The sequence below is a fragment of the Girardinichthys multiradiatus genome, chromosome 17 (assembly GCF_021462225.1).
Source record: "Girardinichthys multiradiatus isolate DD_20200921_A chromosome 17, DD_fGirMul_XY1, whole genome shotgun sequence".
Taxonomy (NCBI): domain Eukaryota; kingdom Metazoa; phylum Chordata; class Actinopteri; order Cyprinodontiformes; family Goodeidae; genus Girardinichthys; species Girardinichthys multiradiatus.
The window spans coordinates 11,557,564-11,569,934 of NC_061809.1; the positions used below are offsets into that span (position 1 = coordinate 11,557,564).

At 39.5% G+C, this 12,371-nt stretch overlaps 1 protein-coding gene across 4 annotated transcripts in view; it reads right to left on the reverse strand.

The window, feature by feature from the left end:
• Positions 1–289: 289 nt before the first annotated feature.
• il17rel (interleukin 17 receptor E-like) overlaps positions 290–12,371 on the reverse strand; it is a 38,563-nt gene continuing 26,481 nt past the window's right edge. For all 4 annotated transcript variants that reach the window (XM_047390276.1, XM_047390274.1, XM_047390272.1 and 1 more), the window contains 12 exons: positions 8,520–8,659; positions 7,748–7,819; positions 7,604–7,658; positions 7,339–7,502; positions 6,708–6,752; positions 3,836–3,890; positions 3,600–3,745; positions 3,009–3,068; positions 2,858–2,915; positions 1,160–1,273; positions 862–918; positions 290–745 (listed from right to left, as the gene is read on the reverse strand). In XM_047390276.1, the coding sequence (XP_047246232.1) occupies positions 636–745; positions 862–918; positions 1,160–1,273; positions 2,858–2,915; positions 3,009–3,068; positions 3,600–3,745; positions 3,836–3,890; positions 6,708–6,752; positions 7,339–7,502; positions 7,604–7,658; positions 7,748–7,819; positions 8,520–8,659 (1,076 nt within the window). In that variant the 3' untranslated portion in view covers positions 290–635. The remainder of the gene's footprint in view (positions 746–861; positions 919–1,159; positions 1,274–2,857; positions 2,916–3,008; positions 3,069–3,599; positions 3,746–3,835; positions 3,891–6,707; positions 6,753–7,338; positions 7,503–7,603; positions 7,659–7,747; positions 7,820–8,519; positions 8,660–12,371) is intronic.

Here is a 12,371-nt window from a genome sequence, read left to right on the forward strand (position 1 = left end):
ATACAATATTTATTTTATAACCACCTTTTGTATTTATTCAGGCTTTATTTTTCTGATATTAAAATGTAAAGATCTGAAAACCACCAATATTCTCCATCATACTGTTAAAGTCGTTTTAATGACATGTCAGAGGATGTGCTGGATTCACTGGCATTTTCTTCAGCTGTGTGAAGCATAGGGTAGGGCAGCAGTGCCACTCTGCCTCCCATTGCTGTGCACTGCCTGTGAATTGGCTAAAAGAATCCTTTTTTCAGAGCTTTCACAAAACCTATTGTAGAAACGAGATCTGTTAGTTTATACAGTTAATAGTTTTATTGAAAATACACTTTTAAATAAGGACATAAAATATGCATTTTAGACTCATGAATATAGGAACTAATAACATTAGTATTCAGTTAAATTTCACCAAAACACAGACAGCAGAACACAAAAATATATTTATGTTTTTATATAAAACAGCATTAAACTACAACAAGTACACTACCAGGATATGTACTATGAAAAATGTGGTAAAAAAAATAATTGAAATGGTGGCAAAAGAACACAAATGGACTCAATAGAGAACTTTTTCATTTTTGTAACATCTTTAAACTGCACAATGCAAGTAGTGGTTCAGACCGGAGCACCCTTCAGGTTCAGTTTAGGAGTAAGTTGGCCTTCTCATTGTTTCCATACTTTGGCGCGTCAGGTATGAGGACCCTTCCCTTGGCTGTGACCTGGACTTGTACCTCAGAGACCTCAGTGTCTACAGCACAGCAGAAAGGTGGTTTAAAGGGGGAAACATGAGATAAGCTTGAGGTAAAGTTTGGCCTTTTCAAAATGCACCCAAAGCAAATTAAACAAATAAGGTAATCGTAATACCTGTTTGTTTGCCAGAAAGACAGACGCCTCTTCTTTTCTCTTTCCTCCTACGATAGACTAAAATAGAACAAGGGGCAGAAATGAGGAGGAAGCAGGTGAGCAGGATGAAAGAACCTGTAGCTGTTCTATTCAAATTAGTGCCAACCTATTTATTGTAAGCCTGCAGGAAAAGTCAACTGGTTTGCAAGGTAAGGATTAGAACTAAGCCTAAACCATCACAACAATCATTCCTATTACAACAGGCCAGCACAATAAATTAAATTAAAGCCTTGTTGATAGAAGGATTTTTTACACTAACCTGTTATCAGCAAGCAGAGCACCAGAGTAATGATAATGATGGCAGATAGGCAGGCAGCAGCTGGTAGAATAATCCATGTCAAGTCATAGGATGCTAGGGAAGTAGCTCTGGACACTGGAAAGAGAAATTGGAATTGACATGACATTGATTTTTACCTTTTTATTACTTATTTGAAATGAGCTAGGCTAGTTTTACATGAAAATATGATTTTTTGTTGACTAATCATAATATTGTAGAATTTAAATAAGCGTGTTCATGAATGCCATAAATGACACAGCAAGCATTGTATATAGAAAAAACATTTGCAACGTTCTCCCTCGAAAGCAAGACCTCTGTGTCTGGGGACATGTCTGCACACACAGTTGGCACTGTGCAGAAGTCTTTGAAGAAACCTACATAATGAGTTACAAAAACATTTAAATTCCCTTTGAGATTAATACAATATTTTTGAATTGAATTTGAAGTCTGCTTCAGCCAGGATAAGAGTCCAGGTTAGGTTTGAGTGAAATGAGAACTGAGTAATGAGTAATGAAACTGCTGCTGAATTTATTCTGTCACTTCTTCATCAAGGAGTAACACTAATCGTGTAGTACATTGAAAGCAGTTGCATTTATCAGGGTGTATACACAGTTGAAAAATATTCAATTTGGTTGAAATATTTTTTAAGTCTGGGAGTATGATCCATCCATCCATCCATCCATCCATCCATCCATCCATCCATCCATCCTTCCTTCCTTCCTTCCATCCTTCCTTCCTTCCTTCCTTCCTTCCTTGGGCTCTTTAAAACCTTCTACCATAGACACATAGTAAACGTTTTTATTAATATTTTTTAAAATATGCTAAAAGTGACAAAAAATATAGAAACAAATGCGGGTAATTGGGGTCTGGAAAACTATGAAATGTTGATATATAAATGTTCTGGAAGTCTGAAGTAAAAACGTGGTCTTAATGGGTTGCTTTTCAGTCTTACTTAGAATTAAAGAAAGAAACTAAGTAAATGAGAGCAGTTTAATGAGTGTCCATCCAAATTAAAATGTATATTTTTGCAAGCAAAGAGAACTATAAAGAATTAAGCTGGTAAAGGTTGCAAATGTTACACAGTTATATAGTCAACATGGTAATTGGTGCATGATGTCACAATTCATGTTTTAACTTAAAAACTGAACAAATGAGAGCTAGTTCAAGTTGGGACTTTGAATTTGGATTATGATGATGATATGTACCACCTACACATTATAATGTGTAGGTGGGCAACTGAACGACGATGGCGATAAACTCCTGCATGCATTTAAATACACAGTAATCTATGTAATCAGAATCTTGAATGAAGACACTACGAGTGTACTTTCTGCTCTTTATACGTAGAAACTAAATTAAATATCAAAACAAGATGTTTATCCCTTACAGTTCCATCTATGCCTTCAGACAAAGCATGTGTTGCTTTTATTTATCAAAAGAACTCCAGAAAAAGATTAGGGGGCACATGTGTTTGTAAATACTTTCAAGAAACTTTAACATCAGTAAATATGAAAGCAATTACTATCTGAAAAAAAAGTACTGGGAACAATTTGCATGTCAAACTGGTACAATTTCTTAGTTTTGTAGCACATTAAAAGAAAAAGAGGAAAGCCTACAATAAATAAAAAATGGATGAGTTCTTTGATAGTTTGAGACAAGCAAAACAAAAGCCATACTTACTGCACAGCTTGGTACAGTGAACCACTGTGGCAGCATACTTCACATCAATCCTCTTCACCTGCACAAATACAAAAGGAACATTCAATGCTGCTGTCTGAAGGATTGTGCAGGAGAAAGATGTTTACCCTTAAGAATCTTTTAAATTACATACCTGTTGACAAAAATTGCACTGTTCGCCCTTAAGCTCTAGTTCAACAGGTTTCTGTTTCTCCTGACGACAGAAAAACAACATAAAACATTACAATTGTATCCTGCTGCTGATTTAAAAGTTGTCATGGCTGGTGGATTTTATTGGCTCTTTAACCACCCATTCCAGTGTTGATGAGACATTGTAATCTGATAAAACCTTCCACCATTTGATGTACAAATTCAAAATGCTTCCTGCAACCATGGAGTGTTGCATATTTTACTTTCCTGACATGTTGACATAAATACATCATAACATGATCTTGAAGGTTTAATTATTTTTATTGCTGATAATAGAGAGGCTTCAGAGAAAACATGTTGTTTCCTAGCAACAATTAGGAAATTTAGACTTACACATAAACATTGACTGCAGGAATGACAAGTACAAGCGTGTTCTTCAATAAAGCAGAAGAACAGGGCAAGAGGTCAATAAAAACATGTAGCTTTTCATCTGGATATAAAATAAGTAATAATCCCCTTAAACAATGTCTGGAAATACCCTGCTGAAAGTAGTTTAAAACACCATAAGTTTGTGTTCATGATGCATGATACCTACAACGTCCACAAATTTCATGTTGGTTGTCTGGCCCACTGGAGATTCTGCAGAAGTCACCCACGGCCCCACTGAAAATTTTGCAGTAACTCGTGACAGAATCTGCAATTCTTCGTGTCCATGTCGCCTTGACACAATCACATCCCAGGCTAGAAAAAAAGTCAGATTACAATGAGTAGCTGCATCACATCCTGTTACATAAATGACTAATCTTAGCATAATACAAAACAAAGACACACCTTTGATCCCATCAGCAAAGGGGCATCGGATCCAGGACTGTGACCCTATTGTAAACTGATAGATTGGAAATGTTGTTAAACGCATGCATTAAAAAAAAAACTTTATTTATGCCACACATGGAAAACTTCTCAACTGAACATCTTCACCACTTTAAAACACTAACAGTACCTCAGCTCTGTATTTCCAGCTATGTCTTCCAGCTAATTTCAGACAGAATGTAAAGTAGCTGAACAGAGCTTCCTATCTGTTTGCATATGTGTGTCATTTAATATGATATTCTTAAAATACTCTAGTTGTTATTTACAATGAATTCCAAGAATTCACCAACGTTGTCCTGTTTAGGTTTTCAGAGAAACTTCCAAAACTTTGCTGGAGCCATCTTAGTTAGATGCCAAGTCACTCAAAACCCTCTGTATTAAGAAGGCTAAGCTCATCTGCTTTTATTCAAAGCCTAACTCTTTCAGTAATACATGGCCTTGGATGAAAGCTGTAAAATAGGCTCTGGTTAGTTGAAGACTTCCCCTTGTGCCTCAACTCGACAGTCTATATTACTGCTAATGATAATTGCGTGCTTCTTTTCTTTCCAATAACTTCCCAATACACTCGGGCTCCTCAACCCAAACCCTGATGGAAGCAACTTTACTTGCCAGAGTATGTTTCTGGCAGGAACCTTAATCTCCTAATAGTTCCCTTGCCTTACACTTATTTTGTTCAAACATCGCATATCCATGCATGATTAGAGCTAAAGCAATCTGAGAATATATGTATGATACATTTTATCCATTTCACAACCCTAACATACAAATTAAAGTGAGACAAGCTTGTCTTCTGTGGGCTATCAAGCTTATCTAGCTAAATGGACACTAACCGTGACAAATAGACTGCGTTTAGTGTAAACAAGAAAATGAAACTCAGACTTTTAGCATATTTGTTTAACAGCTTGAATGGTTAGTAGCCTAACCAAGCTTTCAAGGTTTTTGCTTCTGTGGTTAACTTGGTTAATAACAAAGCCCAACTTTCAACAGAAATACATTTCGTTAGCTTGGCCATTGACTACTCCTAATTTTCAGTTTCTTTGTTTAGGCTAAATTTGGTTAGCCCAAACAAAGATGGTAGAGGGAGACATTCAACATTTTCTTTTCACAACTTCAAAGGTATATCTCAGCTTGACTCCAAAGACATTGAAAGTCTTCAAAGGTGGCTTGGTTAATAACTACTGCTACATGCACATCCTATATGCAATCTGCTGATTTTCCTTAGATAGAAAACCTTTTAACCAATTTGAATTTAACTGCATTGATAACTAGAATTCATTTGCAGTGTATGTACTTGACTGAAAGATTCGACTGAATTAGCTAACTTTTTTTGTAGAGTGCCTTGAGATGACGTATGAATTGGCAGTTTTATAAATAAAATGAATTGAATTGCACTGAATTAAGCTAATATCAGGATAGATTTGGTTAGCTTGGTTTGTAACTTAAGGCTCCCACAGAGTCCAGCAAACTTGACTCTGTGGACATTCACGCGGCAGACTTGAAAGAATCAGAATTAGACTATCCTGTTATTATCTCAAGTACAATGAAATTGAGAAAAAGCTATCTGGTATGTGTATGAGCAATAATTTATGTAAAATAGAAAAATAGAAGTAATTGTTAAAAGATTAAATGAAAATGTAGGAAACAAAACACACATTCATACTGATTGCACATTCCCATTGTTGCATATCCATATATTCTGGCTGAGTTTAGGTAAACTATTGCTCTTGGATAGAAATTGCTGATTGTAGGCCAGCAATGAAGGTTTATGGAGAACACACAGAGAGCCTTGCCAGAAACTCAGTCAACGGGCTCTGGAGGCGGGAGCCCACGGTGGAGCCCTGCAGGCGGGGACCCATGTAGGAGCTCATGCGGCTGTTACCCAACGAGGAGCTCTGGAGATGGGGCCTCACAGAGGAGTATTAGAGTGTGGAACACAAAGGAGCTTGGGACAGGATCAGGCACGTCCACCTGATAACTCAGGGACAGGAACACGAGGAAGGTCTACCAGCGTGAAGCGGGTACCGACGGTTTCAGGCAGGCACAGGGATTCGCCAACCCTCGTAGAGGAAATGTGAGGTATTGGACTCAAAGACTGCCTGTCTTGCACGCTGTTTATTCTGGCATCCCATACAGTAAGACGGCATTCAGAACTTCAGCAGGCGCATGGTGGATGGATATATTTTAATGAAAAGGATTCAAACTTGGGTCTGCACGATGGTAGCACTGTTGCCTTGCAGCAAGAAGGTCCCGGGTTCGACTCCCGGCCAGGGGTTTTTCTGCATGGAGTTTGCATGTTCTCCCAATGCATCCATGGGTTCTCACCAGGTACTCCGGCTTCCTCCAACAGTCCAAAAACATGACTGTTAGGTTAATTGGTCTCTTTCAATTGCCCTTAGGTGTGAACAAGTGTGTGCATGGTTGTTTGTCCTGTGTGTCTCTGTGTTGCCCTGCGATGGACTGGCGACCTCTCCAGGGCATACCCCGTGTTTCACCCTCAATCCCCCGCTACCCTGTACGGAAGTATCAGGTATAGAAAATGGATGGATGAATGGATGAATTATAACTTACAGGCACGAAGGAAACACAAGAACCAAAGAGATGACAATAGAGAACCTAACAATGAAGGGACAGAAAACAAGAACCTGAATAGAACTAAAGTGAAGAGAACTACATAGAAAACAGGTGGCTGCAATAAAAAAAAAAAACTGGTGTGGATCAAGGCATACAGTCTAAGGGGAGATTGCTTTTCAACAGTCAGTCAGTCAGTCAGTAAGACATTTATTTATGTTGCATAAAACACCCAAAAAGATAGAAGAGAGGAGGTGAACCTTACTTTCATGCACAGTTGAGGGTGAGGGTCCACCTTGGCAAATCTGATCTGAAAAACATTGGTGAACGAAAAGATCGTTTATCTCAAGTTTCATCTATAACTAGGCTATTTTACTCAGATTTCCAACAAGACCTTCTGCTTCATTGGCTATTTTTATAACAAACACATAATTCCCCACTCAAGTGACATACCTTAGGCTCTAAGCCAGTAAGAATCTGTTCAGTTTTCCTATGGCTTCACAGTTATGGTACTGGCTATGCTTTTTTTAATACAGTGTTTACGTCTATAGGTCAAAAGAGAATGTTAGAATAAACCCATTACTTCAAAGATACAATGTAAAGTGGAAATTGACACAGTTTACTTTAAAATGTAAACTGTTTTTGTTGAGGTCGTTTGAAACCAATTTAGTTTGAGAAATTCAGAATGCTTGTCAAGAAGAAGACTGTTGACAGTATAGGGTTCATGTTGACATTGTAAACCATTTTTACATCAATGAACCAGCCTTTAAGGAGCCGCGATTATTCTGGAAGAATGAACTAATTAAAGAGCTGTCATGTTTCATTCAATCCTTATCTTGTACTGCGGTGGCATATCTATATAAGCATAATTATGTGTGTCTTGAAAAGTCTTTTACCTTTTCTCTGCTGACATTATGTGATGAATCAGGCAGATCCACACAGACGCCATCCTCCCTTTTCTCGCATAAGCCAGCCACAGCTGTGACAGGACAAACTGGTTCCCATATTAAAGCCTCCTCCAGCGGATCAAATGTGATTCCAAACCATAATTCTTCTAGATCTGCAGGTAGAATACGTCAGAAATCCTGGTTGGCATAATAAGGTCTCGGATGTAGTACTACACAATAAGATATTGATGTCACCATCATTTTTCTGACTCACGGTCTTTGAATGGGCAAACCTGGACTCTCGGGGCATCCATTACAGCTGACCATCCCTGCAAGGAATTACAAAACAAGTATCTAAGGTTGGTGACCTTTCATTAAAGTGATTACTTATAAATCCAAAAGCTGGTAAGGAAGTTACCTCAATACAAAGGCAAGGCAAAGGTCTGGAATAAGGCAGGACAGCAGACTTAATGGGTTGTTCCTTTTTAATCTAAAACAGAAGAAAATATTTTGTCTGCTTTTGAGATCCAGTGAAGTAGCTTCTATTAACAAACTGTTTCTCTGTTGAACATTCAATAGAGTACAAAACAACAGCATACAGATGTTGGAAATGCACCTTTTATTTATATATGTGTATATTTGTATATTGTATATATGTGTATATTCTGTAATGCAAAAACAAAACCAGAGAGCAAAGTGTACCGGAGTCAAATTCCTTGTTTGTATGTACGAACTTGGCAATAAAGCTGATTCTGATTCTGATTAAGAACTGTTACAGTGCTTTTTATTATCTGATCCGATCTTTCATAAAGTAGCGCGACAATAGTGCCCAGGTGTTCACTGAGTTAAGTGAGTCATGTAAAGTATGAGTGGTGAGTCAATTCAAAAGAAGAGGTTCAAGTTATACAGGACAGTCTAAAATAGAACAGGGTAGGCACTGTTAAAATGTCATGTTCATATTTTAAATTTAGGTGCTCTACATTTACAGGTAGTAAACAGAGTACTACAAAGAAGATTATTCTACAACAAATTTAGTCTTCAGCTAAGCTAAACCAAAGCATGTCAACTCCATCTAACAGAGTATTACAATTCTCTCAAACTATTAACTCTTCAGTACCAACATCTTGTAAGTTTATGGTGTGCTGACCTCAGATTCAACATTTAGCTAAGTAAAAGTTATTGTTTCTAACCAGATTGTAGATTCCTGTGCCAGTGCAGATGAAATCCTTGTGGCAGAGACGGAGATGGTAGTTGTAATCTTGAAGCATGTCTGATACATTGATTGTCAGCTCCTTCTTTTCTGGGTTTACAGTGTAAGACAGTGTACCAGCTGAAGGAGATAGAATAAAAGAACAATCATAAACTGAAGCAAACTACAACAAAAGAAAGTCTAGGGTTGGATTCATCTTCATAGCAAACTTTGGTCAAAATTAGGGCAGGTTTTTGCTTAAATGGTGCCTCCAGCAAGCCCCTTCCTCTGTAATAATCAAGCAATGATCAAAGTTGGTTCTAATGCCAAAGAAAGTATGAAAAAGATGTTTCATTTGTTTTTACTATTTCTGTGCAGTCCTCAAAAAAACCAGTTCACGTCACAAGTCTCAGCATTTTAGGAATTTTAGCAAGAGATAATTAAATGCAGTCTGAATTCCTCAACAAATAATGAATTAACTCTTTACTGAAGCACCAAATGTCCTGATCTGTGAGTGAGGAGCTGGACCAAAGAACAGACAGAAATATGGGAGCAGTATGGAGAGTTAAAGGATTTCATAAAGTCAAAAGATAAAAACTTACAGCACGGCCCGAGGAGAACAGGACATGGAGGATAGACAGAGATACAGGCAGTACAAAGTGGAAGTTACATGAAATAACTGGAGGTCTAACAGGCATTCCAACGGGAGGATACAGCAAAGAGCAATAAGCATCTATAAACCTATATACCGAGGGAAATGTTGTTGGAGTCATCCATTTTGGTCGCACAGTTTGACATGCGCAGTTCAACAAACATCGCAGCTCTGACATCACCGGGATTATAAATCCGCCGAAAAAAAAAGTTTCGTTGCCATTTCCCACGTGTCTCACGGGACGACGCAACAGAGGCACATATCTGGAGAGACAAAAGCTCGCAGGCGAACCTTTCCTCCACAGGGCCATTCCCGGAAGAGATTGAAAGCTGGAAATCTGTCTGATACAAGAAGGTCAGAAGATTCATATACCGATCGAAGACCACACCGACACGTGGTGAAAACCCACAGAGGTTTTATTTCCAAGGAGATGAGTTTCCTCCTTGTTGATTCAGTCGACTAACGGTTCTTCATATTTTGCCCTCCTGGACGGATAAGAAGTTTACCTTTTTTTTTTCTTGAGTTGATCACGAACGCGTGATCCCCCTCCCTCGTTTTTCTTCAAACCTGACCTATCCTCAACTGGTGGAGAGGAGAAATCAACGTCAGCGTAATTTTGTTCTTTTTATATTGTATTGGATAGGTACATTTAGAAATCTGGGCAGGATGAGGCATAGATTTAGAATCACCAGTAGTTAATCCAAGGTATCAACTTGTTGCATGCAATACTGATTGAAGTGTTTTATGCTGAGGTGTGTTTTGATTTGCTGCGCAAATGCTGCTGAATCGTGTATGTTCATGTTTCGTCCGGCTGATCCCAAATCAGCCAGGAGTTAGAAGTTGAACTTTAAAAGTTTTTCATTCAAAGCAACTGCGGTCTGGGCCTCGCCTGACCACTCCTTTGTTCCAGTTTTATTACTGGAGTTTTTCCATTGAGTTCCCGCCTCAGAGTTTTATGACTCTTTGTTCGAGATTTGGGGCAATCAGCTGCTAGAGGCTAAAGGGCCATGGCCCCAACGTTTTAACAGCTGATCGCTGCAATCAAGACATCAGCACACCAGGAGGACTTCTCTTTCCATTGAACCCAAATTGCACATCTTGTCCATAAAACTGCTGGTTTGATCTTCATAGACACTAAATGCGCTTTTAGGCCCGAGCAGGAAAATTGCAAGGGCCTATTGTAATCGCAAGAATTCTTATTCTTTTTTCTTTGTTTGTCTTTTCCATTGCGTCTTTGCGGGGCAATATGGGGACTTTGCCATGCACCAAAACTCACCAAATTTGACCCAAAATTGTCCCCGGCGTGAAATTCTTGTTCCATAATGTCGTTGTCAATGGGCGTGGCCAAACCACTTAGCCACGCCCCCAAACGTGAGATAGGCCGAACCGTAAGTCGTAGAGATCTGAAATGTGGCACACTGCTAGAGCTCTTCACACCAAGAAAAAAAGTCTCTTGGGGGTATGCCCTAAAACGCACAGGAAGTCGGCCATTTTCGGTCAAAGGCCAATTTTTGGCCGTTTTTCACTTTTACTCACCTCGAACTTTAACGAACTCCTCCTGGTGATTTTGAGCTATCGGGTTCATATTTGGTCTACATGCAGTTAAGGCATGGGGGATTAAAAGTTATCAAAATCGTGAGTTTTCGGCCATGTTTAGGGGGCGTGGCTGGGGCACGAACTTGGAGTTCGTGCAGAAAGTGAAAAATTGCAATAACTTTCCCGAAGAAACGGCAAATCAGACCAAAGTTTGCATGAAGGACGACCTTCGGGTTCCTGACGATCCTATGGGGTCATATGCTGACATCATCAAAGCCACGCCTCCTGAGAATAGGAAATACTTGGAAATGTGCCTCTCTGACCCTCTTGATCCAATCAACTTCAAAGTGTGTCAAAAGATAGATAACTAGTGGGTCTAACTTTGTTTGAAGCACAGTAACTTTTCATAAAAGGGCATGGCCGTGGTGGCGTGGTGAAGTTGGATGTCACGCCATGGCCATACGTTTTTGCTCTAATTTCCACATAGATCATCTGATATGCACCAAATTCAATCTGATTGATCCTTGTCCAGTCCCCAACAGAGATCTGATCACATATTTGATGGGGGTGACCTAATTTCAAAAAATCAGCCCCAAGCCATGCTTTTACCGAGGAATCTGAAATTCGGTACAAATATGTATCTTCTCAGGACCTACAAAAAACTCTCTTGGAGCATTGGTCCAAACCCCACAGGAAGTCGGCCATTTAGGATTGAATTTGCCATTTTGACCCAGTTTTGGGCGTTTCTAGCCCGCATATCTGAGCGAACTCCTCCTACAGCTTTTGACTTAGAGATGTGAAAATCACTCAGTTTACTCTCAAGGCATTGGGGATCAAAAGTTATCAAAAGCTTTTTGATACATGAAAGCGTGTGGGCGTGGCCACGCCTCAAAATATGACTTCTCGCCATAAAAGACTAAATTGATATAGCTCCTACATGGAAAGTCAAAGACACATGAAACCTTCTGGGATTGATCTGCCTCTAGGCCTGAACAATATTCACTGGTCAGAAGCTGACATCATCGAAGCCTGCCCTCTGAGAACAGGAAGTGTCACGTTTTCCTTTAGAGAGTCAATGTTTGATGTTCTTCACCTAATCAATGTGAAACTGTCCCAAGTAACAGATAACATGATGGTCTTAAGACAGTCGCCAGTATTGACTGCTTTAGCTGGAGAGTGTGGCTATGATGGTGCCGCGAATTCTGATGTTCTGATGTTACGCCACGGCCATACGTTTTGGCTCTAAATTACACATCCATGGTCCGATTCACTGCAACCTAAATATGGTTAATCTTTGTCAGCCCCCAAACACCTCTATTGGATTACATTGGAATTTGGATCAACAGTGCCCCCTACGACACTTCAAGGGCTATATCTCCCTCATACATCATCGGATCCACTTGAAATGTAGTAAACATCATCAGGGATCAATGCTGAACATCTTGCCACAGTCAGTTTATGACATCATTTCAGCCCCACCCACTAATAAACAAGTGAGTACAGCTTCCATCTGGAGGGTCGGATTTCCCCCAACTTTTTAATACTTCTCGCCAGACCAGGATTCTGCATGAGTGAAGATCATGACATGACACTCACAGCGCCACCTAGAGGCGACATATGGAATTGAACAGCGGCCTCGTTGGTGGCGTGCGATACCAGGCTCCC